Source organism: Camelus dromedarius, chromosome 33 (assembly GCF_036321535.1).
Source record: "Camelus dromedarius isolate mCamDro1 chromosome 33, mCamDro1.pat, whole genome shotgun sequence".
NCBI classification, from domain to species: Eukaryota; Metazoa; Chordata; class Mammalia; order Artiodactyla; family Camelidae; genus Camelus; species Camelus dromedarius.
In genome coordinates, this window is record NC_087468.1 from 7,910,182 (window position 1) to 7,936,378 (window position 26,197).

General features: G+C 47.1%; 1 protein-coding gene across 1 annotated transcript; it reads right to left on the bottom strand.

Annotated features, from left to right (window-relative positions):
- Positions 1-653: 653 nt before the first annotated feature.
- On the bottom strand, positions 654-25,592 carry IL18RAP (interleukin 18 receptor accessory protein). Its single transcript, XM_064481784.1, is given in 12 exon segments — positions 654-1,122; positions 1,124-1,479; positions 2,222-2,395; positions 4,959-5,096; positions 6,174-6,325; positions 6,728-6,851; positions 8,181-8,246; positions 12,434-12,584; positions 17,839-18,022; positions 18,904-19,073; positions 19,278-19,364; positions 25,267-25,592. Coding segments are annotated over 9 exon segments (1,494 nt in total). The 5' UTR covers positions 17,992-18,022; positions 18,904-19,073; positions 19,278-19,364; positions 25,267-25,592; the 3' UTR covers positions 654-942.
- Positions 25,593-26,197: the final 605 nt, after the last annotated feature.

Here is a 26,197-nt window from a genome sequence, read left to right on the forward strand (position 1 = left end):
CTTCCTCGAGGAATAATTTATACCCTTTAACTCATCTTTAACTTTATCACTGAAATTCCCAACAAGGATGGTGCTCGGTGCCAAAGCCACAGTGGTTCTTATGATGTGGGTGCCTCTGTGAAAACAGAGCCCTGAAGCCTTCACACGGGCACCCAGCAGAGGTCAGATGACAGGGCCTTAAGCCGCTCCAAGCCCGCATCACATTCATACCAGTGGATGCGACACATTACGGGCAAATGAGTCCAGAAACTGCTTTTCTATGTTGCTCAGGTTGGGTCATCCCATTCTCTTGGGGAAGAGAGAACACAAAGGTTATACATTCACATATGACCAGAACAGTATGTTAACTGCAGCTTGAACTCCGATGGGGCAGGCACACTCAGGAGAATAAACGGAGCGTGGTCCATCCGGAACCACTGCTCGGTACTCCTGCCTCCTGCCCATCACTTCGGAGGAGCTCAATGAGACCAGTGGGCCAGGAGGCACACACAGGGGGCTCCAGCCTGCACAAGCAAGCGGCTCAGTCTTCAGCTCCGCTCAAACCCCAGTCTTGCTGTCTTTTCACCAGTGTACACATTTATTTCCCAGATGCTTACCAGTCCTCAAGGGATTCTTCTTCACAGAGAAGCTCCTGGCAAAGCTTAAACCATTAGTTTCTAATAAAGTAATATTTATTTGATTGCAAAGATACATAAAGTTATGTGTACAATACTTAGCAGACATGACAGTCCAGAGCCACAAAGCCAAGGGGCTGTATCTGCTGATTCCACATAGATGACCAGGGAAATCTTAGGAGCCTCACGGGCTGAGTGTGTATAAGAATCTGGAGAATTCGCTCTCCCTCTGTCCAGTCCAAGGAGTCAGAGGCTGCCACCATAGCTCCAGTGTCTTTCCAGGGCTGCCAAGCCCCCTCAGGGCCGGAAGAACTCTTCTCACTTACTATCAGCCTGGTCCGTGCCGTGTGTTCTGTTCATCGATGTCTCTGCTCACCTGGGATCTGGGGGAGGGGCCCAGGGCTCTCCTCGCCTGGGATGGTGGGGGAGGGGGGGTCCGGGGCTCATCCCCCCATCCTCTAGGCTGGGAGCTCCTCCCAGTGGCTTTTGTTTTCCTGAGTCTTTTCCAGAGAAAAAATTCTTGGAATAATTCTGAGCTGGTCCCATGTGAATCCTTTAGAGCTTTTCACGGGCATATGATAGCGCATTTGGGTCCAGAACCTGGAATTGGGAGGGACCGATTTTAAGCCCCTCCACGTGACTGTGGGCAAAACCCTGAGAGCTTTTTTCACTAGATGAGGTAGACACTCTGGCTCTTGGAAGGGAGAGAACTTAATTAAAATCAGTTTCAGTGTTTGGTCGTCCAAGGCGAGATTCACCGCTGCTTGTAGTTCAAAGATCCTGGGTCCGTTGACATAGTTGGGGCTCAAGATAAATACTCCTCTCCTACTTTTCTTGATCATGCTCACAATGTCTTCTGCATACGCTGGGGACAAAGAATTTAGTTATTTGCAATTGTTATTGTTAAACTTTTAGTCACAATAACCCTGAATCTCCCAGATCCCTCCAAACGGTTCCTTGCAATAGACATTCTTAGGCCACGAGGAAAGGAGGCCTGCTTTTCTCCATCACTCCAACCAGATCAACTCTACCAACAGCTGAAGACAAACTCTAGTGTCTGGTGACTCTCAGTTTCACCTTCCTCCCCCGTGTCCTGTCTCCTCAAATTGTCAGTTCCTCTAGGGGCAAAGCTCGTTGGAACAAGGTTGGCTGGGATAAGAGAGGGGTGTGGAATGTCCCAGGCTCCTGGGTGGGGGCACCTGTGGCAGAGCAGGTGAGCAGGACAGGATGGGGTCTGCACATTTGATGGGTGCCCAGGGCCAGGCCCAGGGAGTCTGCTGGGCCCAGAGCCGAGGCTGTGGCGGGGAGAGTCCCAGAAAGGGACTTTGGGGGACTGTTTCCGACTTCCTGCAGAGGAACCAAAAAAAGGTATCTTCATTCTGGAAGGTTCCCTGGGCCCTTATATATATATATATATTTTTTTTTTTTTCTGAAGAAGGATTGTTTTAATGATGGCATTTGTCTCTGCAGCACACACTTCTCTGTGTTGTCACCCTTGGAAACTTCCAGAAGTAAATCATCCACCAGAAAGAGTCACAGGAAAACGCAGATATTGCCTGCGTGTGCCCCTCCTTGTTCTGTGCTTTCCGTCGGCATTCAGAACCTACCTCCTCCTGGGACCACGTCTCTTTCAAGCAAACACAAGGTGTATCCATACTTGTTTTCCAAAACTTCAGGGAATAGATTCAGAGCCAGATCTTCCTCGCTCAGAGACGGAGTGGCCTCACTCTCCAAAGAGCTCAGTTTCGCATAAGATACGAAAGCATCAAACTCCTTTTTATCTGCGGAAGAGGAGGAACAGAAACTGTAAGGCACGGGCACCGGTTTTCCTCCCGTGGCGTACCTGCACCCCCCGAACCAGATGGCAGACGGGTAAGAATCACGATTTGGGACCCTACTGAACTGACTTAACAAACAAAAAGCAGTGTCTGTGTGCATTTCAGATCCACACTGCTGAGTGGCACTGACTGTCTACCCAGAATCGGGGTCTAATCGATGGGGCTCCCCTGCATGTTCCCCTGAGGTCCGATCAAACAGCTGGGCCTCCCCTGATTAAATCACAGGGCCCTGGAGTTCCTCTGGGCTTTCTTTGCATCCTCATTGTTTCTGTCTCAGTTGCACATCAAAGCAGAGCCCGCTCCATCCCCGCGTGCTAATATCCAGTGAGCAAAGCCCGGCGACGACCCAGCGCATGCGCGGGCTGAGGGCACATGTATCTGAGTCCCCATGTGTCAGATGAGATAATAATAACTTCCTGGCCGGCTGCTATCAGGGTGGCCTGAGATAATGTGTGGGAAGAGCTCAGAGTCTGCCTTATAGCACAAGATAAATGTTCATCCCTCTCCCTTCTAGGTAGAAAACTACATTTTGGAACTTATTTGGGAATATTTTTAAGGTTTCATATGCCTCTGTCGAGTCAACTATTTCAAATGCACATGGATTCTGGGATGCACTAAAGAATGAACTGGAAGTCGTAGAAAAATCTCAGAAGTGGACCCGTGGGCTCGGGAGCTGGGCACAGCTGTCTCAGCCTCGAACATTTCGCACCACGCCTGGCAAATCGTATCATTACAGAGCCGTGAACAGCAGGGCTGGTTACTGCTGCAGCTTGGCAGGTTGTTCAACGTGGACCCGAGGAGATGCCTTCGCGGGTGGAAATGTCAGCAGCGAAAAAGGAAGAGGGAGTGGAGGTGATCTGGAGTCAAGAGAAGAGGATGTCAGAGGGTGGGGCCCGGGAGGCTGGGCCACGAAGCTCCTCGCTGCCCAGGTGGGGAGGAGGCCGCTCTGGGGGCGTGGCCAGCAGGTACCTGCCGTGCAGCTGAGCTGTGTGACACACCGTGGTCACCTTGATCTTTAACCCCCACATCTCTGTGACACTCCAGCAAACTAGGATTTTTCTATAATGTGAAAGCATTAGATTTCTCTAGAAATAATATTTGGGAATGGGAGAAGGAGGTGATCTCCACCATTCTGACTTTCTATGTCTCTCTAAAACTTAGGACAGTCAAAGGAAAAGGTCTTTGTGGCTGAAAAACATTAGAGTGGACACAGAGTGCACTGAGTCACTGGGTTCTGCCTCCCTGTCAGGTTACGAAGACGCTGTCTGTGCAGAGAAGCGAGAGAGGACACATTTCAAATGCTTCACAGTTGATGGAGTCTTCTGCACAAGCCCAGGAATCTTAAGATAGGTAGCATTTTGGTAAAAGAAGTATGAAGTTGTCTAGGGGAACAGTTAAGACAGGGATTAGATAATTTGCTCAATTCAAAAAAGCTAAAAAGCTGTTTAAAATGTAACTTGGAAACACTCTTGGCTTAAGGACTTCTAGGATATATTTCTCAATAATTGGTCTAAAGAAAAGTGTGATTGATGCATTTCTCCGTTGTCCTTTTCCCAGCAATCTTTGAGCTCTTCACTGAGATCCTCGTGTGGGAAAACCTTGGGCGTGCTCGGGGCGTCCCAGCCAGGGACGTGCATGTCCCCGGAGTCCAACGGGAGGGATTCTGCTCCTTCCAAAGCAGTAGAATCACTCACTAAAACCGCAAGCGTCCCACCTAACCTTAGAGCCCTCCGGGACTAGAAAGACACACAGGCAGCTCTCTAGTCTAAAGAAGTGAATGTAAAGAGTCCACTATTATCCTGTCTCATGAGAACATTGACCAATACTTCATGAATGGTAATAGTGCTTGCATTTTACGCAACTCCATGCTTTTAAGGACATTTCCACCATCTCCAAGAGGAGATGCAGAAGAGGAATAGCTACTGGGGGCTTTAAACCAAACTGCCTGGGTCCGTCTCTAACCCTAACACCCATGATCAGTGCCCTTTGGGGCACAGGATCCATGTCTCCACCTGGCTGGTATGGTGTGTGTGACAGTGACAGCAGCGAATCCGGGTGCCTGGCAGCACTCGGTCCTCAGACCGTCAGAGCGGGCGTGCACCTGCTGGGCCTGCTCTAAGCGCCCCTCGTGTCTGACTCAGTGAGCTCACAAGCACCCACTGCGACTGGGATTAGGGCTTGCTTCACAGCAGAGAAAACTAGGATGCGGGGAGGTCAAGTCATTCGTCCTATGGCTCTAGGCTGGTGAGCCGAGGGACTGCCCTCAAGTCCAACGTGTCCTGCAGTCACACCATCCGCAATGTTCCTGGCGACTGGGATGAAAAGAAATTGTTCCTCCACTGGGCTTCCTCCCTCCCAGGTGGGAAGCCACCAGACCCGCAGGAAGATCTCAGATGCTGAGGGGCGTGACTTCATGCATCAGGGAACACCCACGTCTCAAGCCCTCCCTCCCCCTCTGTCAGTTCCAGGGGCAAAGTCAGAGGCCAGGCGAGCTGGGTCTTCTCACCCCCGAGGGTCTCGTCCGTGCTCTGGTAGGTTCGGTACAGCAGCACCAGCTCGATCCAGTACCTGCAGAGGAGCGCGCCTGCGGCCAGCGCACCCGCCAGGGACGTGACGGTGCCGAGGAGGATGTAGAGGAACAGCACTGGGGGGGACAGGGCGGCTGTGAGCGGAGGCAGAGGCAGCGACCCCCACCCCACCATCAACGACCGTGGCCAGGCCAGCTCTGGGGGCTGGCCCTGTACCTTTTCCGACCCCGTTATTTTTATCAAAATCACTGCTATTGAAAACATTTCTCTTGAATCTAGAAACATCCTAAATTACATCTTGGAGGAACGATCTCAAAACGAACCCGAGAGAACGCGGGGAGAGGGGCAGTCTCCGGCTGGCCGGACAAACTGCTGGAAGTCACTTTAGCTTATTCTCCCCCGTAAACTTCCAGGCAACCCACGTGCCTCACTCTCACTGCACGTTGTAAGTTATTTTCACATGTTATCGACCCCGTTGAAGACTAAACTTCCTGAGACCCAGAAACACATCTGACTCAGGTGCTCACCTCTGCGGTAGCTAACATGCGGGAATTTCTGCCCAACCCTATGGAGCATCCATGAGGGACCAGCCATCAAGTGTGGCTTATTTAAGCCTCCCAAACATTCAAACCCTGCTTGTTCTATAATCTCTACTAATGGAATGAATGAATGATCCCCCTTCATCCCTGATCATCTTCTCAAAAGAAATTTAAATCTATTCCTTCCCAGGAATTTCCACTCCAGCTTTAAAATCACTATGATCTATAATATCACTCTGAAACTGAGCAAGGTTACTTCCTCCCCTCCACTCTCCAACACTGGGCCATCACATTCTCTGGATTTGGAAGCCACGAGAGGAAAACAGAAAAAGGGAGCGAGGCCTTAGCGCAATACCTGCCACACAGGACATGCTCTGTAGGTCTTTGCAGAATGAATGAATGGTAGACAGCTCCCGTCAACGGAGGATTAGTTAAGAGGACCAGCCCTGGATCGCTGATGTGAAGCCCACCAGGTGTGTGGCTTTGGTCAAGGTGTTGAATGAATCAGTGCAAGCAAAGTGCTTACTTAGAACCCTGTCTGGCGGCTGGTGGATGTGAGCGGCAGGCTACCATCACCATGACTACCCCCAGGGCAGCTCCCCTCCTCGCAGGTCAAAGCAGTTGTGCTCATTCTCAGCAACCTCCCAGGCTCACCTCCTTTCTTTTCTTTTAGTTGGACGGAATGGGTAGTGTTCCCAATGGAGTTCTGGGCAAAGCAGGTGAATGTCCTGCGGAGATCACGCTGAGTAACTTCTTTCAAGAAGAAAACGCGCTCTATGATTTCATCCTTTAGGGTGGATTTAACACTGGGAAAGGAGAGAAAACATCACAGCCACCTAGTAACATAGACTGACGCCCGTTTGCAGTATTTGGAGTGGTCCCATTTGTGGGACACGCCATGTCTACACAAGCAGCCTGGGTCGGTGTGTCTGTCTGCTCGTTGGCTTGGTGTGTCAAACTGAGCTTCAAGACAACTGACATATTTCAGTCTATGGTCCTGTCCCAAACTGCATGTGGCCCCACGTTTAAAATTAACCCACCCTTGGTATTTCTGCACTTTTATTTGCACCACTAGTTGGAGCTGCTGTCTACACTGTCAGCTCCGTGTTCAGTCAGCTATCTGTGTACATTTTAGAGGTTTCTAAAGGTGAGAGCATCAGTGTGAGTTGCAAAAAAAAAAAAACTTAATTCGCTAATTTTCTTCTTACCTTTTCTCCTCAGGCGCTGGGACTTCCCACTCCTGCTCAGAATCTTTGATGTACCATCTTATCACAGGTTTAAAGTTTATTTCGAAGCCAAATCGTGCTGTGCAGTTAAGAGTTAAAGGCTTTCCTGAAAGTGAAGGGGTCACAGAAGAAGGAAGGAAGCAGGTGAGAACGCTCTGCCCTGTGCAGGAGGGACACCCCACCTCGGAGGCCGGCAGGCTCACAGGTGAAGCGGCTGTGCCAGAAAGACCCAGACGTCTGTCTGTCTGTCTGTCACTCAGGGATGTTTGTCTCTACCAGGCAACACTGAAGCTCTCAAACCTAAGACTGTATTTCTTAAAACGAAGGCTAGCATGGTCATAGCACTGAGGATTCTGATGTGGTTTAAGGGGAAACACCAGGAAAACGAGCAGTTTCTGTGACCAGGCTCCCAATGCTGCTGTTCAGGTCGTACAAGGTGTGTCGATAAAGAATATTTTACTAACCCGTGTTTGCCTGTTAAATGGTAATCCTGGGGTTTCGGTAGCATGTGGTTTAGAGAAGTTATTTCAGTTTTCAGCTGTATTTTGAACGATGCACTATGGACGGGCGCGCATGTGACTCCACTACCCGCTTTCTGCCCATTTTCTCTGCCTCCCACTCAACATTTTAACCGTGAAACGATTAGAGACTCCATTTGAAAATTTATCTTTACACCTAAATAATGCTTCCTCCACGATAAGACTTTAAAATTCACTGATACGACAGGTAACTTGGCTATTTTTGAATTAATTAGTTTTCTCCCTCCTTCCTTGCCTTCTTGCGACGTTCCCCGTATCGTAATTATTTCTTTCTATAATCAGGATACGCCGCTACCGCCACCTAGTGGTCACTTACCATAATCTCTCTTTTTTTTTCCATTTCTTGCTGCCAGAATAAATATCTTATTAACATTTAAAAGAACACATTTTACTGAAACAACCAGCACTTGGTTTTAAATAGGGCAGTTCTTATTCGGCTGTGTGGGGAGATGCAGATGTTACCGAAGCTGACAGAACGAAAGGGGACCACAGAAAGTGACTTGTCCCCTCTACCCCAAAGACATTGCTTTGGAATACAACTTATCTGAGCAGGATTTGTAGTATTGTCTCACAGGTACCTTAAAGTCCAAACCAAACCCTGTACTCACAAAGGTTAGGGCTACCTAAGTTACATGTATAGACTTAACCAATGGACCTAACCTCCCTTTTCGGGTGGAGTCAGGAAGAACCTCAGATCTATCAATCATGCCCAGCACACCAGTCACCTAACATACAGCATCCTGTATTTCTCAGTGCAAGCTGCTGAGGTCAGCTCTATTCTGCCCAGTTACAGATTTATAAACTGAGGCTTCGAAAGATTAGGTCACTGCATCAGGTCACAACACCAGTCAATGTCAAAGTCATCGGGGGAGGGGCAGTCATACCACCCACCTTACCCAGTTCGGCTTCCAGTGTGTCCTTGACGGGGTCCAGAATATCTGGCTTGAGATTAGTGTTCTTCACTAAAAGAAGCAAACAGAAAGCATTATTCGCATTGGGAAATCTGAAGGGCTGAGTGCTGAAGACTTGAGAACATGCTCACATTTTGATCTAGATGTTTTAGACCTTCTTCTTCATATTTTATCCAGAATTCACAAGGCTAGAGGTTTATTTCCATGTGAAAAGCGTGCCTTCAAAAGTGACTCTGACATCAGGCACCAGCTGCTGGCAAAATGTGAGTCCTTGACAAACCCACATCCGCACGAGTACGTTTTCTTCCACACCAGTACTGCTCACCGGTTGCAGACTTGAACCCCCATCTCTGTCTTTCTTTTCCTTCAAGATTGCTTTTCAGTGCCATCTGGCTAAGTAATCCAAGAAAGAGAACCCACTTGACAAAAGGCACAGGTAACCAGATCGGACTCCACCTCTCCATCCTCATATCCACGGTTTGTTTCAAAATAAAGGTGAGCTCAGCCCTCCCTGAATCTTTCATCCCTCGACTTCCCACCACAGACTTTCAACTGTGCCTCCACAGTCAAACACCGTCCTGAAAGGCCCATTTCCTAAGAAAGGAAAATCCATCATGTCTGCCGGCACATCATCCTCTCTCACTTCTTGGGGAACCCCTTCCTTCAGTTACACCTTCCTCCTGTATCTTTGGCTTTCTCTCTGTCCTTCTCCCCATCAGCATTTATCCACGCTCAGTCTCTCCATCTTAAAAAAGAGGAGAAACCCTTCCGCTCACAACCCTGCCTTGCCCCCTTCCTTCCCAGCCAAGTTCTTGTGTCCCCCCTCCCCTCACCTCCCGTGGAGTCTGACTTCTGCCCCCATCACGCCACTGAGACTGCTTTGGCCAAAGTCACCAGGGACCTCCTTGCACCCAGGTCCACCGGGCACCGCTGAGTCTTTAATCCGCTTTCCAGCTCAGTGGCACTGGAGGCTGCTGGGCACGCTCTCGGGGGAACCTTCTCCTGACCTTTCACCCTGGGGCTGTGTGCCCCTCCTCGTCTGCGCCCCTTGTGAAGTCGGTGCCCCTCCAGTTCTGTCCTCGCTGTCTTCCTTCGACCCCCCGCTCCCTGCCGGGCAGCTCGCTCTCCAGGCCTCTCCCCTACGACAGGTCTCCGCCCCTGAAATGCTCTCTCTCCCACATCACCAATTTCACTTCCTCCCCCGCTCTCCTCCCCACCCTTCCTCTGGCTCCCACTTGCTGATAAGATGACGACCTCCCTCTTCCCAAATCCCACGACCCGTTCCCAGGCATCACTCCCTCCTCCTTGGGACACGTGACCGCGGAGCCCTGGGACAGTTCTGGGTCCTCACACACCTGCTCCATCTCCTGTGGGCTGCTCGTCCCCCCACGTCCCCAGGTGATGGAAGCCCCCAGCCTCAGTTCCAGCTCCCTCCTCTCTGTGCTCACTGCGCACGTGACCCCTTCCCCTCGGCCGTGTGTGTGCCGGCCATCCTCACGATCGCAGCTCTGGCCCTCGAGTCTCAGGACTGGTTTAGCCAATCCCCACTTGTCACTATGGCTTGATGACTTCAAGTCCTCTCTGGCCTACCATTGAGTTTCTTCCACTGAGAATTCTTCTTTTCATTTTTTTTCTATCTCCTTCCTTACATGGTTCCAGCAGTTACCAACTCATCCAGGCCAGAAAGCTAAACCAAGTTTGATTTCCCTCTTTCTTTTATCTTCCACAGTAAAATCCATCAACATGTCCCATTAACGCTCAAATAAAGCCATTTCTAATCACCTCTGCGAAGTCTGCTCAAAGAGTCACCACCTCTCGGGGAGGGAGGGGAATGGTAGCTGTCTTGATGGTGGTGGTGGTGTCAAGGCTGTAGACCTCTGCTGAAATTCATCAAAGTGTACCTCTGAAGCAAGTGTCGTTTACAAGAATCATACCGCAATAAAGGTGTTAAAAAGAGGAGCGACCAGAGACATCCTTTAAGAACATGAGTCAAGCCTGCTGCTCCCCCACCCGCGCCCTTCAGCAGCCCTTGCGTGTCTGCCCTGATCTGTCCTGTCCCTCCTTTTCCACCCACCCCATCCTGTCCTCGCTCCGTGTGTTACGGAAAGCCCACCGAGCAGCCCAACTTAACACCTGGTTCTCATCCTTTTCCCTCTTCCTCACTCCCAGTTCCCAAATCCTTTCATGCGTAACTTCCTAAATATTTCTTGAGTTTGTTTACTTCCCTGAATCCCCTCCCCGCCTGCTGCCCTGGTTCAGGCCACCATCAGCAATTGCCTGCTTGACCCTCGGTAGCCTCCTCGTGCTTCTCCCTGCCTTCATTGTTGCGCCCCCAAATCCATTTTCTACACAACAGGCAGAGTGATCCATCTCAAGTCCAGGTCTGTTCATGACACTCTCCCACTTAGAACCCTCAATGGCTCCCCACTGTTTCTCGGATAAAGTCCAAAGTTACTGGAACCGTGTAATTTTTGTTCTGCTTCCAGAAACTCATGCTCACCTGACCTCTTTCTTTCTGAAATGCCCCATGCTCTCTCATCTCCTGGAAATTAGCTATGCTGTTCCTTCTGCCTGGAACAGCATCTTTCCCACCTCCACTGGGCTAGCGTGCCTCACCTCTGGGTTCTCACTTGGACTCGGTCTACTCAGGCTTGGGTGTGGTGGGGCCCCCACGTGCCCACTTCTTCCCTCTCTCTCCTGTTCATCACGCTGAATTGTGATGCACCACGGGATGGTGCGTTCCCGGAGGCCAGTGAAAGCATCCAGGTGTTCCTTCTTACACCCTTAGTGCCGGGGCCTGACGTGTGTCAGATGTTCAACAAACAATTGTGTAAGAGTGAATGCATGAAAGAATGAGTGAGTAAATAAATGGGGAAGACAGGAATGATGACAGAGAAGGCTTGATTGAAAATGACATGACCGGCGTGACAAGGCGTCCTCTGAGAGGGAGAAAAGCAGATTCTGCTACTGAAAATTTGAGGGGGTGAGTAATCCTGTCTGAGTAAAAGGGCCGTCACACTTGGAGGGGGCAAGTGGTCCTCGTGAGGTGTTTGAGGTCTAATTTCTGGTCTAAGAAACAGTCTAATACAAATTTAAATTGCTGAGATCTGAAGTCGTGGGGAGCAGGGCCAGGAAGTAGGCAGGGGGGCCTGACTTGGTCTCAGCGTGCTCCATGTGGTTTGCATCTTTCAATGAAAGAAGAGGAAGTAAGATAAATTAATATACTAAGAGCTAAGTCAATCATTCTATATGGTTATGTTTTGATACAGGCCATGCTTAAATTAATTACATTGTAGAGTTTATCCACGCTAACATTTGTAAATCTAATAAGAATGACCCAAGGGAAAGACAAGACCAAAACTGGACAAGTCACAGAAGAATAAACCCAGTGGGCCAGTAAACATATGACAAGGTATTCAGCTTCGTTGGTGGTCGGGGAAATGTAAGCTGGTACGGATGGAAAAAGGGATCCCCCCGACTTGACACCAGTCAGAAGGTCTGAAACCACCAAGTATGATTTGGGAGCAATGGGAATCTGGTCATTGCTGATGGGGGTGCAAACTGACAAGGCAATACCTAAGAATAATACCATATGTGTTTATCACACAAGTCACGTTTTATGACATAAAACAATATTCTGTTTCATTAATGGACACATACATATGGGGAAAACACATAAGAACATAAACAGAAAGAAAATAAGCTAAGGGAGGACCACGTTTGTGAAAAGAGGAAGTGGGAAGGGCTGAGGGCATCAGCCTCAAACCGTATCTGTAATGTTTTGTTTCGTTAAAGAAAAAGTGAGACTTTAGCCTGTGGAAAAACCACTGTTAAAGCTGGTGGTAGGTACGTGGGTGTCACAGTTCTGGGTGTGAACTATTTAATATTTTTAAAAATCATTAGTTACAATGTGTGAAATGGTTAACATTGCTTATTTTTGTGCATGAATATTTAGTCTTGTTTTTTGAATTTATCACAAAAACCAACCAGGGATCGAGGCGTGGGAAGCCCAGCTTGTGACAGCTTGACCATGATTCAGAACTAGGCCTTCCTTGAAGGATGGAATCTAGATTAATGGAAAAACTGATGTTCACCAGCTTTCCAGTCTTTACCACTAGGTATGGCTGTCCCCTTTGTTCCCTCCCGAAAAAGGAAAAACACCACGAAGCCAAGGACGATAACTTAAATTAGGTAGCTGGGGTTGAAATCTCAAATACTGCAACCACGATCTCACTCACCAATGGTCTTCACTTGGACAACAGCCCTGACTGTCCATGAACTTGCATTATCCGACCGGGTGTAATCACACACGTACGTGCCCTGGTGGTAGTCGTAGATTTCATCCACTTCGATTGGGCTGCGCCTTTCTTCAGGGAGTAGTTTTCCATTCTAACCCAAGAGACAAGAACATTAAATAACGTTCTTTAACTGGATAATTGCTCTTGACGTTAAACTCACCTATAGAAAAACTTCATGGGTTTGGACCAGGGAAGGGAAGGCCAGTCTACTATAAGGACGTCGCAGAGCATAAAACCCCAAGCTATAAAAAGATTCTGCTCACAAACCATATCTGTTGGATTCTTCCTTGAAATCAGAGGCATTTTCAAAGACAATTCCTTTATGTGTGGCAATCAAGACACCAAATCAGATCAGCCCACCAAGAGTTGTTTAACCTGGTATTTCCCAAGGCATGACTCAGGCCTCTGAGAATGTTCTAGAAAGCTCCTGGAGTTCTAAGTGAATGATAGCTAAATGAATTTTTTAAAAGCATATATATTTGTATTTCTGGAAATTGACATAGATTTCCTGTGTATGGGGCCAATATAAAGTTTCCTCTTTAAATACATTTAACTCTCATAAAAGAATAAAATTTAAATCAAAAACATTAAGTAGCAGCTAAACAGATGTACTTAAATTTGACAAAGACCAGCCGATGACTGAGGAACAATTGAGTCAACTCAGAGCAGACCCCAAGTTGAGAACTAAAATACAACGATGACGTTTCTCTCTCTTTCTTAGAATTTCTCAGTGGCATCTCTTTGCCTGGAGGATGAAGTTCAAAATCCTTCACGGCCTGGTCTTGCCATTGCTTCCCAGACTCATTTCCTGCTGCCGTCCCTCTGCCCACTTGTCATTCCCTACACGACCCTGTTCTCCCTCAGTCCACGCAGTCACCATCTCCCATCATTCTTCCCCACCGGGTAGGCAGCCGCTCATTCCCCAGCTCCCATTCATGCAAGGTCATTCTCAAGGAGACAAGTTACCAGGCGCTGCGCGAGCAGGCTCAGCCACGCCTGCTCCCAAAGCAGCGAGCACGACCTCCGTCATGAGCGCAGCCCTTCTATGCTAGTGCAGTGAGTGGGTGTCTCCTCTGCGGTTGTGGAGGGCAGCCTTTGTGTCAAGACACGTGGCAGGTCCTGGTCGCACTGGGCGGAACAAACGTAGCCCCTGCTCTCAGTGCGTTCTGTCCAAGAGCGCAAGTCTGAGCCGTGAGCCGGAGTACGAAGCACACAGGTGTCTCTGGCTTAGCTCACAGGTGGCAGGGATGCTCCCCCCAGTCTAATCAGAGCCTCAAAGAACATGTAGGAATCAATGAAACTGATTGACATTTTAGGAGCACTTGAAGCAAAGCGCGTGTGTGGGAAACAAGGCCACGGTGGGAGGGCTGATGCACGTGGCTGTGTTTGCTCTTCGTGTCCTCAGGAGGCAGCGAGCAGGCCAGCAATAGCAAGGTCTTTGTAAATGATGGGTGAGTAAATGCAGGTGCAATTGGAAGAAAGGTTTTGAAGCATGAGAGTCACATGAGCCGACATTTTTAGAACCATGACTGGCAGCCAAGTAGGGAGGCTCCTGTACATTTAAGCGAGGACTATCTTGATCACCTGTGTATTGGGAGGGGCTAGGACATGGTACGGGCTCGGTAATATTTATCCAATGACGGAGTATGACTGTGTCATTAACCCTGTAGCTGCTAACCTCCATGTAGCACTTCCAATTTCCCACTAAGTACCAGAGGCATGTCTCTCACCACTGTAGTTGAAATAAAAGAGATAAACGACAAAACTAACAAAATGATAAAAACCAATTACCTACCCAGATTACAAAGTTCTTTCTCATGCGTTATCTCCTATGCTCAAAGTATTCTCTGATTTGGCTGGCATAGATTCTACATCTTCCATTTCACAGATGAGAAACAGAGGTTCTGAAGTTTGTGTTTGGCTCTATGTCATAGAGCTTGTGAGAGGCCTGAAAAATCAATCTAAGTTTTTCTGACTCTGAGTTTCATGTTTTGATTGAGGAATTTCCCTTCCACTTTGCCCGCTGACTCGAAGAAGCAGGAATTCCCCTACTCCAAGTCTCTGGTGTGGTTCCTGTGGCCTCAGAGAGAATTTCCAGTCAGTTGGCAAGGAGTCTGAGAAGAGGGTCAGAACTGGTCAGGGCGGGGCAGCTGCAGATAGGAAGTCAGACAAGGCCAAGAAGTGGGACAGAGCAGGTTGAATGTCTATCAGCTGATCTCAAGGAACAAGAATATCTTCAAATAAATCTTCAGAGCCTGGGGTAAACTCTAGAGAACATGGTAAAAACATCCAAAGAACAGAAATTGGAGTGGGTGTGTGTCATCAATCACACAAGAAGGTGATGCAGAGGAGAGGATACAGGCTTGTCACCAGAACTCAAGGGCCAGAGGGAGAATGAGTAATAACAAAGTGGACCTGATTTTTTCTTTATGAAAGAATAAGCATGGCTTAGTATGTATCATCACGACTTTATGAGATGGAACTCGGCCAAAACATCAAGGAAAAGAGATGGGGGAAGGAATTTGTGCCAAGAGTGATGGGAAACCCATTCTAATAACACAATCACAAATGACCCTAGTAGGAAAGAGAGGTGCCCATGGGGCTGCACGGGAAATTCTTTCTTTTGCTCAGCTGTGAGTCAGTCCTGAACACAGGATGGAAGGAGGAGCATCTATCAGTGTGACCGCAAATAAAGAGAGTGAGTCCTAAAGGAAAATGACGCATGTGATGACATGTGGACGGCGGCGTTGGACAGCTGTTGGGCAGTTGTCTAGGGTTATGAGAGTTCTGAAATTTCACACTGAGGACAGTGGCTCATCTATGGACCTTGGAAACTGTTGTTAAAAATCGAACCTAAGCCATCTTTACCTCTTCTCTACCTGGAATCGCATTAACCTTTGGTCTAGCCAGTCTCACCACCTTCACCAGTTCTCCACGTCACTGGACTCACAGAATGCCAACAGTTACTATGAGAACGAGGCCAAAGGAAACGAGAAGTGGCAGGTCTATGTGCAAAAATTCCATGGAACACAGGGCTCAGAGATGACCTGGCAGCCACGTCAGCACTGTGGTGTATGACTGAGGCTGTCTCAAACCACCAATGGAAAAGTCACTCGGGGCACAGTCCTACAGACAGCAGGTCATGGCAGTGCCACAGACACACACAGCTCAGGGCCCCAGGCCCTTGCAGGGGAACGTCTTCCATTCCCCTGCATTATAACTTTGCCTCATGTCAAAGATTCGCTTAAAGAACACAAAATACCCTCTGGTGAATGCAGTGGCCTCTCTTTAAGATGAAGTCTTATGCCAAAGCTATTTTTCATTATATTTTTATAAATTATGAGAAAGAACAGGTAATTCACTTTCATTCTGACTTCCTGATCATTAAATATTTCAGTTAAGAATCTCCAGAGACTCCAGCCCATGGGGCTTATTTCACTTGGATGTTCTTTACAGCTGGCAGGTGTGTCCCTGGCCCACAATTTCCTCTGAATTCATTCAGTAACACTGTGTTTTCATCTTCTCAGCCAGTGTTAGTGTCATCTGCTCTGAGATAATTGGGGGAGACGCACCCACCACCTGAGTACCTGGGGTTTAGCACAAAGGAAAGGAACCCTGGGTATTATTTCCTGCCCAGTGTCATCGCTTTTAGTGACACCCTGCTGCCATGAGGTCTGTGACTTTCCAGGATCCTGTGTGTATGTGTGTCTGTGTGTGTGTGTGTGTGTACACACACGCACACACACACGCAATTCATGAAACATAACCTAAATGATGAACTGTCCAAATTGGAGTCAGAAGGTACAATTTTCACAACAGCCATTGTTTGAGACACATGCCTGGTCACCATTAAAGACACCTTGACGTTTGCAGTCAAGGCCCCAGGGAAGTGAACTATAGCTTCCTTTTGCAAATGTCATACCACATTAGGGTTCAGGTCACAAGAGCAGTGTCTGCAGACAGCTGGCAACTCCTGTGTGGCTTGTGCATGTCAGAAAGTGAAAACAGCTTCCATTTCAGGGACACAATCACTGAAAATTCGAATGCATTTTCATTTTAAATAACGAGCCTTCTTTCCTGGGATGGGAACAGCCTACGCTGACGTCGCAAGATATCTGCCATCCAGACTACAAATACTTTTGAACCATGGGAAGTTTTGTTCTTAAGAGAGAACTGAAAATAATGAACAAAGCCACTGACTCTTACTAACCTCATTTTAGAGGTTATGAAATTAACGTGTTTCTGAAATTCAGATTTTATTGACTGCAGCGTATTTTCAGTGTCATTTTAAAATTCAAAGATGAGGCCTTAAGCACCTCACTCCCCCTCCAGGTATGCTTATTTCTAAGTGGACGTAATAGCTCCTGCTCACCTGTGGTCACCGAATCTCAAGAGAATCAGGTGAGGACACGTCTTCACACCCCAGTAATTTCACCCCCTGAGCCCCTGAATGTTGAGTCTTGGAGCACAGAAAGCCTACAGGTAAACACGGACCACTTTCTTGACTTTGGTCAGTGGGAATTTAAAATGATATTTTTATATAAACAAACATATGTATTTGGAAGTCAATTTAAAGGTTTGCATTTTTTTTAAAGCAAAACACTGGATGTCAAACAATTCTTACACGTGTAGGAGGTAATTTAAATTCTGTTCCCAGACACGGGGTGACTTTGGAAGAGATCCTTACGCAGCACCCGTATCTGGCAGGACTTAGAAAACTTGCAAAACATGATGAAAACGTGAAATGTTTTTGTTTTGAAGTTTACTGACATGTGGTTCATAAGTAAGAATCATTTTGAAACTTGTCTTTTCCCAGCTTCTTCTGTTCCCTTTTTCTCTTAGCACGGAACTCCCTCCCCAACGTCTCACTCCCCAACGTCTCACCTGTGCAAGACACCTGTCACCCAGGCCACCCTGTATTTGCCTTCACTGTCTTCCCAGATGTATCCTCTTTGGAAAGTATTCCAACCTCCTGCTTTTTTCAGAAGCCCTTCAAGGCATACTCGTTGGGCATTCCTTTTGCCTCAGCCAAGTGAAAATGAATGAATCTGGTCTTCTGCATGAGCAGGGGTTTGCAAGCTTATGTCTCGGCCTCGCGTGTAATATACTTGAATTTTAGAAATGTTTCTGGCACTGATCAAAGGATAGTTCTAATAATCAGAGTGTCAGAGCCTGCAGCTTCCTAGGGGAAAGATCGCTCTAGAAAGTCGGGTCTTCACAGGCGCAAGGCCAGTCGCTGGGAAGCTCTCGGCCTCAGATTCAAGCACATGTTTCTATCAACTACGTATGGGGACGTTACTATAAAAACCATACCCTGGCATCAGCTTTGGAGAGGTCATTCCTACCTGGTACCAGGTCACCTCTGGACTCTGTGCATCACTTTGGTGGCTGAGACTGGGGCAGCGAATGGAGTCCATGCTGCCGAGAAGAAGGCTTTGCTTATATGACACGGGGCTCCCACAGGATATGTTTGTCTTGGGTTTAACTTCTAAGATCATCTTGACACAACAGGCCTCGTCCTGGGGGCTCCTAGGAGAGTTAACAAGGTCCTGTGAACAAGGTCCTTGTTATATCCAGATAACAAAGTATTTGGGAATGTTTTCAGATAGGAATGCATTTGAGACATACCTAATCCTAGGTCTACAAGTATATGACCCAGCATCCTTCATCCCTGTGGTCAAAAAATGAAGGGTTCTCCTGTCCTTGTTGATGTGAGGATAGTTTTGAGTAATTTCTACTAGTGGACCTCCATTCTGAGGTTGTAGATACCATTGGACATCGGACAGGTTCTTACTACCACTGCAGGGCAGGTGATCAGAGCCTTGGGTTGGTGAGAGTTGACTTCTGTAGTAGGAGTGGGATTTCCGTGGCTCTGGCAAATCACAAAATAAGACAAACTCTTCCCCACACCTTGCAGTGTATGTCCTAGGAAGCATTTTGGTGGAGCAGTCTGAAAACCACGACACACAAAGCAACACAGAAACACATTAGAAGATGAAATTGTAACTTGTATTTGCAAAGAGCACTTGGTTTAACCAGGGATTAATCTGCCTGGGGTGTCTTTCTTCTTCACTGTTCCCATTTTGTGGGGAAGAGAAGTTCATATTCTAACTCGCCCTGGACTTCAGCATCACCGGTAGCAACACAGATTTCCTGTTAAAGATGGCCAACTCACCTTTCATTCCTCATCTGTTTCCACTGAACAGCCAGCTACAGTAACTGGGCTCCCCATCAATGCCTGGCATCAACCAAAACCTGTTCACCCCAGTAATTTCTCCTCCCACCCCCATCTTGATAGTAGAAAGGAAATGCTCTGTATGATTATGTCATGCTGATGTATCAGAATACCTGTCCCTTTTGAGCTTGACTGTAAGACCCACAACGTTAACATGAAAAGTAGAAAACCCTACCTGAGATGTCAGGTCCTTCCAGTCTCCCTGACGCGACAAGCCAGAGAAGCATCCAGCCCAAATAAAGCATTCTTCTCCCCAGGTCCTGTCATCACTTCAGTACGTTTGTTCTGGTCCCAGAGGAGAGGGCCTCGTAACTCAGAGCTCCACCCTGAGGATCCTCTTCATTTCTGCAAATCAAGAAATGGGAAATGAAGAAATCAGAACCAGCAATCAAAACGCAAGTCACACAGGAAGCTTTGAAAGGGCAGGTCCTACCCAGACGAGCCCTCCCATGTCCACACGTGAGTGATATTTCCAACGGTGTGTGGCAGCCCCTGCACATGTCACTTCTTACACAACTAAAGGGGGGGACCATCTCAGGCTCACGGTACCTTTTGCAGGTATGCTCCACGTGGTGTGTTCTTTGGGCACCATTTCTTCATGGAATCCCCTTTTCTTCCTTTTCTTGAAGTTCTGACCTAGTACATATATTTTTGTGAGTAATTTGGAAAGAGTTACATAAAAATTTTTCCCCAAAAGGTGATCCAAGTTGAATGAATATGTCAGACCGAGTATGTCTATGCTGCTACTTTGCCATAACTGTTAGCAAATAGGGGCTGTTTGACTCTTTGTGTCCCCCCACCACCAAATAAAACAGGGGAAGTTGTCACTGGACTGTGTTTCTACCAGTTCTCTGACGTATAAAAGGGGAAGAAGGTCACCCCAAGTCAGAGAACGAGGTCCTGTCTGTGCTCATGGTGGTTTTATCTCCTTTGTTGATGGGGTGGCTGTTGGAGCCTTCAAACCATTTAGAAGAGATGAGAGATGAGGATGCTGGGTGGGAGTCCTGGTTTGTTCAGGCTGCCGTAACAGAAGACCAAAGACTGGGTGGCTTATAAACAGCAGAAATTTACTTCTCACAGTTCTGGAGTCTGGGAAGCCCACGGTAAAGGCAGCAGCACAGACGCCTCCCGGTGAGGGCCCGCCTCCTGGTTTACAACCAGCACCCAGCATTACGTCCTCACGCGGTGGAAGGGGCTACCCATCTCTTTGGGGTCTCTTTGACAAGGCACTAAATCCCATTCATGAGGGCTTCTCCCTCCTGACCTAAGTACCCCTTGAAGTTCTCACCTCCTAATATCATTAACTTCGGGGTTAGAATTTCAACATATAAACTGAAAGGAGGGGGCACAAACACTCAGACCACAGCAGTGGGTAACATTTGATTATTATTTAAACTTTGAGCAAAAAATATTGATAATTTCACTATAGAACAGTTGTATCTGCTTCTCAGAGTTCTGAACTATTATCACTATTATAAAAATAATCTATGTTTTATTCTTGGGGTTATAGGAATAAAGGAACTTAACCCCCAAACTGCAGCTAAAAATTTCTCCTGGAACACTCCTGTACTGCCTTAGCACTTTAAGTGGTGGGGGGCCGGCGGTGCAGGGGATAAAACAAATGGTATTGCCTCTGCGCTCAAGGGTCAGTCATAGTGTGGAAAACCATGTTAAAGAAAAAGTTACTCTGACACTTGTTAAAACAGTGAGGAAGACTTTGTTCAAGGCTATTCCAACAGGGGAGAGAAACCAAGCTCAACTCAGAACACAACAAGGACCGGCGAGGATTTGTAGTTGACCAAGAGGGTGAGCCTCAGAGGGTGGGAAACCACAAAGCGAAGACGTCAAGAGTAGGAGAATTCTGACTGAAGCGTCCAACAAGATCCTTGCTAATGACAGATTAAGGACTTAAATAGCAAAGGTGGGAGATGAGGTATCAAATAACAAGGATGAGAGGATGACTACGCAAAATTCCCTGCTAAGACTGGACTGGGCAGACCAGTCAGGGTGAAGGCCGAGGTCGAGGCCCACCTGAGAAGAGGTCTCAAGGAGCTTGATTAAAATTTGATGAGGAAAAGAGTCTTTGTCAACACAAGCAAGCAAATAAACAGTGACAGGAAAATGCAACGACAAACAAATGCAGTGATAACAGAAAAGAAAAAATTAAAGAGGGAAGGAAAGGGAAGAGAAAGAGAAGGAGGGAGGGAGGGAGGAAGGGAGGAAGATTAAAGAAAAGAAAGAAAGAAAGAAAGAAAGAAAGAAAGAAAGAAAGAAAGAAAGAAAGAAAGAAAGAAAGAAAGAAAGAAAAAATGAACGGAAGGAAAGGAAGAAAGAAAGAATGGAAGGAAAAGAAGGAAGGAAGGAAGGAAGGAAGGAAGGAAGGAAGGAAGGAAGGAAGGAAGGAAGGAAGGAAGGAAGGAAGGAAGGAGGGAAGGAAGGAAGGAAGGAAGGAAGGAAAGGAAAGGAAAGGAAAGGAAAGGAAAGGAAAGGAAAGGAAAGGAAAGGAAAGGAAAGGAAAGTTAAGTTTTACTGAGCATCACGTGGCCACTCAGAAAGTTCTCTTTAAAAGTCTTCTTCCCACAACACCTCTGTTTCTTGGACAGCTGACAAAATCAATCTTTCTTCTCTCAACCTCTGTCTCTGTGTCTGTCTCTCTGTCTCTCAGTTCCCCTCCCTCCTCTTTCTCTCCACATCTAACCAGTCATGCAGGTTCCTCTCCCCACTCTTCCATGTGCTCACTGGCCATTCCTGCAACCGCTCCCTCCGCCCAGACTTTCCCAGGACACTTCTCTCCAGGAATCTCCATCTTTTCTCACAAATAAGTACTTGGCTTTCTTCATCTTATAAATTCTTCACTTTCAACCCTTTAGACACTGACACACACACCATGTCTCCAACATCTTCAGATGCAGGAGAAGGGAGTAATTTTAATATTTATAAACTATTTATGAGTCACTATGTTTCCCTGACAGAAACATTGAACTTGAGGTGCCTTTGGAGGTGCAAATGGAGCATTCCAAGGGCAGCCAGGCGGGGCTCCAGGAGGGGTCTGGAGCACGGGAAGTTCAAGCCACAGGAGTCTGGAAACTACAAGGAAAGGGCAGACAGACTTCCCTGAGGAGCACCAGCCTACAAGGGTGGGTCAGGGCCAAGGGTAAGTTTACAAGGATAAACCGAAAATGAAGAAAAGAAACAGAACACAGAGCCCACCATGACACGAAACACAGAGAACGTTTGGAGAGAAGGCTAGATGTCGATGTCAGAAGCTGCAGAGAAGTGGGGCCTGGAAAGGACTGGATGGTTTCCACTGGATTTGGCCACTGATAGATCAGACCAGTGTGTGCAGAGGGGTTGAGGTGATGGAAGGCTGCCCTGATGGGGGCGAGGGTGTCAGGGAAGGGACGTGGGGACTGGCGAAGAGCCACACCATCCGAACGCTACACTGCACAGCATGGAAGGCTGGAGGTGTTTCCTCGTGTGTGACATGAGCCCACCACGAAGAAGGAGCTGGCAGGGTAGCAGGTCAAATATAAGCAAGAGTGAGGAGAGAGTCTTGGATGGACTTCTATGAAGATGAACCCAGAAAGCCACAAGACATTATCTTGGATGGAGGTGGATGGAGTCGTGTACGGTGGGACGTCTCTCCAGACCAGTTTGCCCAGGTGGGGCCAGAAGTGCAGGATGTTTCCTCTTGGCTGCTGACCTGCTGAGAGGGGAGCATGCTCGGGGAAGAAGCAGCTCCACAGAGGGGCAGGGGGCCTCGGAGAGCGCTGGGGACAGGCCTGGAGTCCCTGCATTACTTACACCAGTTGACGACGGCTGGTGGTTCTTCTTGCCAAGACGTTGATCAAGGAACAAGACAGGATAAGCAACTGCCCGTCAAGGTGCGGTTGGCCCCCCACCCCCACTTTCGCTTCCTTTCCCCACAAAGCCCCTGAGGGAACGGTGTCCCCATTTCCAGCTACCAGAAGCATCTTCCTAAAACACAAGCCTGTGGATGTCATCTCGGTGCTGATAACCTCACCAACCCCACCGCCCGTGAGGCTCCATTCCAAAGCACCATGTGGGCCTGCCTGGACTCTCCAATTCAAACCCCCGTATGACTTGACTGGCTCTCTCATGTCTCGTCTGGCCTTCCATCCCCAGAAGGACCAAGACCTTCCCTGACCACCTGCGTGAGGGAATTCCTCCGTCCTTACTCATCACTGTGCCAGCCAGCAACCATCTCTCTTATTACTCAGTTGATATTACTTCGTCTTAGCACACATTATGGTCTGAAAATACCTTGTTTCGAAAACTTCTCCCCCAACTAGAATCGGAGCTCCTTGCCAGCCGGGACCGAGTCCGTCTTTACAGCCCGCGTGCTGTCTCCTGTCACCAGGAACAGGCACTGGCTCACAACAGGGGTTCAGGAAGTCCTTGCTCAGAATTTATTTACACCATGGCATTAATTGTTATCCCATTTACACTCCCACTAAGGTCAGAGCTTCTTAAGAGCAGGGCTCCTGTTACAGAAATCCTATCTATCCCCGAATCCTAGGACAAAGCTTCATGTATAAATCATAATCTGCTGTCCAAATAAATGCAAAACAGTTCAGGAGGAGTCACAACAAGTGTGCATCAGCCTGGGTGTAACCATTGATTCGCTGTGTGACTCTAGTTAAGACACTTGGCTTCTCTCTGCACTTCAGTTTTCTTATCTACAAAATAAATCATTTCGACTGTTATCAGTTGTTCCTTCTCCTTAGAGGAAGAAGATCCAAACTTCTGGGGATAAAGCTGGGAAATCTGCACGTTTTAAAGCTCCCTGACATGAGAACCATGGGACTTTGTGACTGCCAAGATCATCTCAGCTCTTACATTCTGTGATTCCATGTTTGAATCACCAAGCCTATAGAAAATCAGTTACCATGACACCCAGAAGTCTCAAGTCCCAACCTTGAGTGGCCAGATGCTCTCTGTCCGCGACGCAGTCACTTGCCCACCTAGACGTCAGGCTGCCTGGGGCTGTTTCTAGGCTCGGCTTTGTCTGTGGGACCATGTTTTTCAAATTATCTTCCTTCCAAAAATCACCTGGAACACTTATTATAAATGCAGATATCTGGGCTCTGCAAATCATATTAAATCAGGTTCTCCAGGAAAAGAATGTTGGAAATCACTGGGATCCAGGAAGCATCCCCGGGAAGCCCTGCCCAGGGACGAGACGAGAGCTGGAGGGGGTGGGTCTGTGCTGAGTTAGAGTGGTTATTGCCAGCACTGTTGGCTACTGAGCAACACAAGAACAAGTCCATTCTGGAAACCCCATCTATGTGGGATAACACAATAGATATTAGTTGTCAACATTTACCTCTTTGAGACCATTCAATGTCTATGTGACGTCTTTTATTGCACCATCACTGAAACACTTCCATGAATCACAAAGAATCACACAGTGTGCATTTATCGAGCATTTATCAAGCATTGGGCAACTTAATCAAACCAGGCTGCCGATTGTCTGTTCATGGGAGTAAAACAATGGAGAGGTGGCACTGAATATTATGGGGCCCTGCTTTCTTACGTACGTTCTGGTCACACTCAGGAGGATGTGACCACCTCGGCTAGATAAGATCTGTGGTTAGCTTTACTTGAAAGAGTGAGGGAATCATCCTTCTTGTTTCACTGATGGACAGACAAGTTTCGTATTGCTTCAAGAGTGGTCCCCACCATTGATGATCATCACACACCTTAAAAGTATTAGAAGAGGAATCTGTGTTCACATGTAGAGGGTCTCAATGACTCTCATTTTCCTATTCACCACATGCTGTCATCTCACCGGACAGGACGAGAGCCCAACAGGGTGACTTCAGGTATCTGAAAGGCCTCTGCTCCACCCTATTTTCCATACCTGATTTTTGAGAGCCATGTTTCTTTTGTCCGAGATTGAAGATTCCTTCAATCAGATGGTCAAGACTCTACCTTCAACTATATTTGGTTGATGATGAATTAAGATTTTGGATGGGAGAAGGAGAAAAAGACAATTCTGCAGAAGGCAAGGGAATCTGAGGCACAGGTGGTGGGGGCTCACTGTCAAAGACAGTTTCCCACAGGATCAGCGGTGGCTACACACAGAGAACACATGAACACGTAGCAACTGTTTAATTCAACTAATATTATTGTGGCTCTTGCATGATCCATGGCAGCTCTGTGTCCCATTGTCTAGGAATTACAGAGTATCAAGTGTGCAGCTCCTGCTCTCAAAGATCTTGCAGTCAAGTCAAGATAAGCACTCAAATTCAAATCTGTCTCCTCTTCACCTTTCCCACAAAATGTTAACAGCCCTGTAGGTAGGTTTATTTAATAGCCACCAGTTTTTAAATAAAGTGAAGTCTCCACATAGCTGGAGATGTACATTTTGCTTGTTAGATAGCATATCTACTATTAGATTCCTGGAAAGGAATTGTGTTAGCAATACATTTTGAAAATTATTTAAGCTCTTTTCTTAACTTATATTTGCTGGTTAGGAAAGCTAGTGAAAAAAAAAAAAGTACCATTGTCTTACCTTTATTTCCTGTTTCTTACGACATTGAAAAAGAGGAAGGAACTTCAAGTCTTTATTTCAGTGACTGCCGGCTTTTCTGTCTGAAGAACATGTGAGAATATCCATTTTCAAAGAGGTCTGTTCCTATCAGTGAGATAACTGGAAAAGGTACCCCAGCTGCTTAACTCATGCAAGTTTGGAGATGGTGAGTTATATCTGGAGAAAAAAGGAAAGTCTTCAGTATTTTGTAAATGACCACTGACGTAGTTAAATCCATGGTCACATCAGGAAAATCAAATTAACGACCTCTAACAGTAGAAGGAAATGACCTAACGATGAAGCATCTAAGACTCTCCCCACTCTCCTTGACTAGATAAGGTTTGTGGCTAGGTTTAGTTGAAAGAGTGAGTAAGCCTACTTCCTTTACAGGAATTTCCTGTAAAGATTATTAGCACTCAACTCAATTTCTCAACTGTAGGTTTTGGGGTTTTTGTTTTTGTTTTTCGTTTTGTAAAGCTAGCTCCCGAAAATGTAACCTTCATAACCTAAAGCTTTCCGTGTGATTCACTTTTTAAATCTGAAAAAGAAAAAAGTCTCTCTCCAACACAGTTTGTTTGAAACAATGATTGATTGATACGGACAAGGAAGTTAATTAAAGTCTAAAACCACCAGCTTCTTTGTATCTCTTTATCAAAAGAAAAGTTCAAAATATAATTTGCCACGGTTCCTTTGATGGAACAAGAAAAATCACTTAATTAGAACCTTGGACCACTCTGAGACCACACTGGTCAGAAAGAGCTTTGTCTAGAAAGCATCTTGGTGAAGCATAGATAACACCCTCCCTCAAGAGGCTCATATTCTAGTAAAGATAAGGCTGATGCATCTGAGCACGGGGAGGCTCTAGGACTGTTTCTACACATGACTGGAGGGTTACATAAAGTATATGTTCATA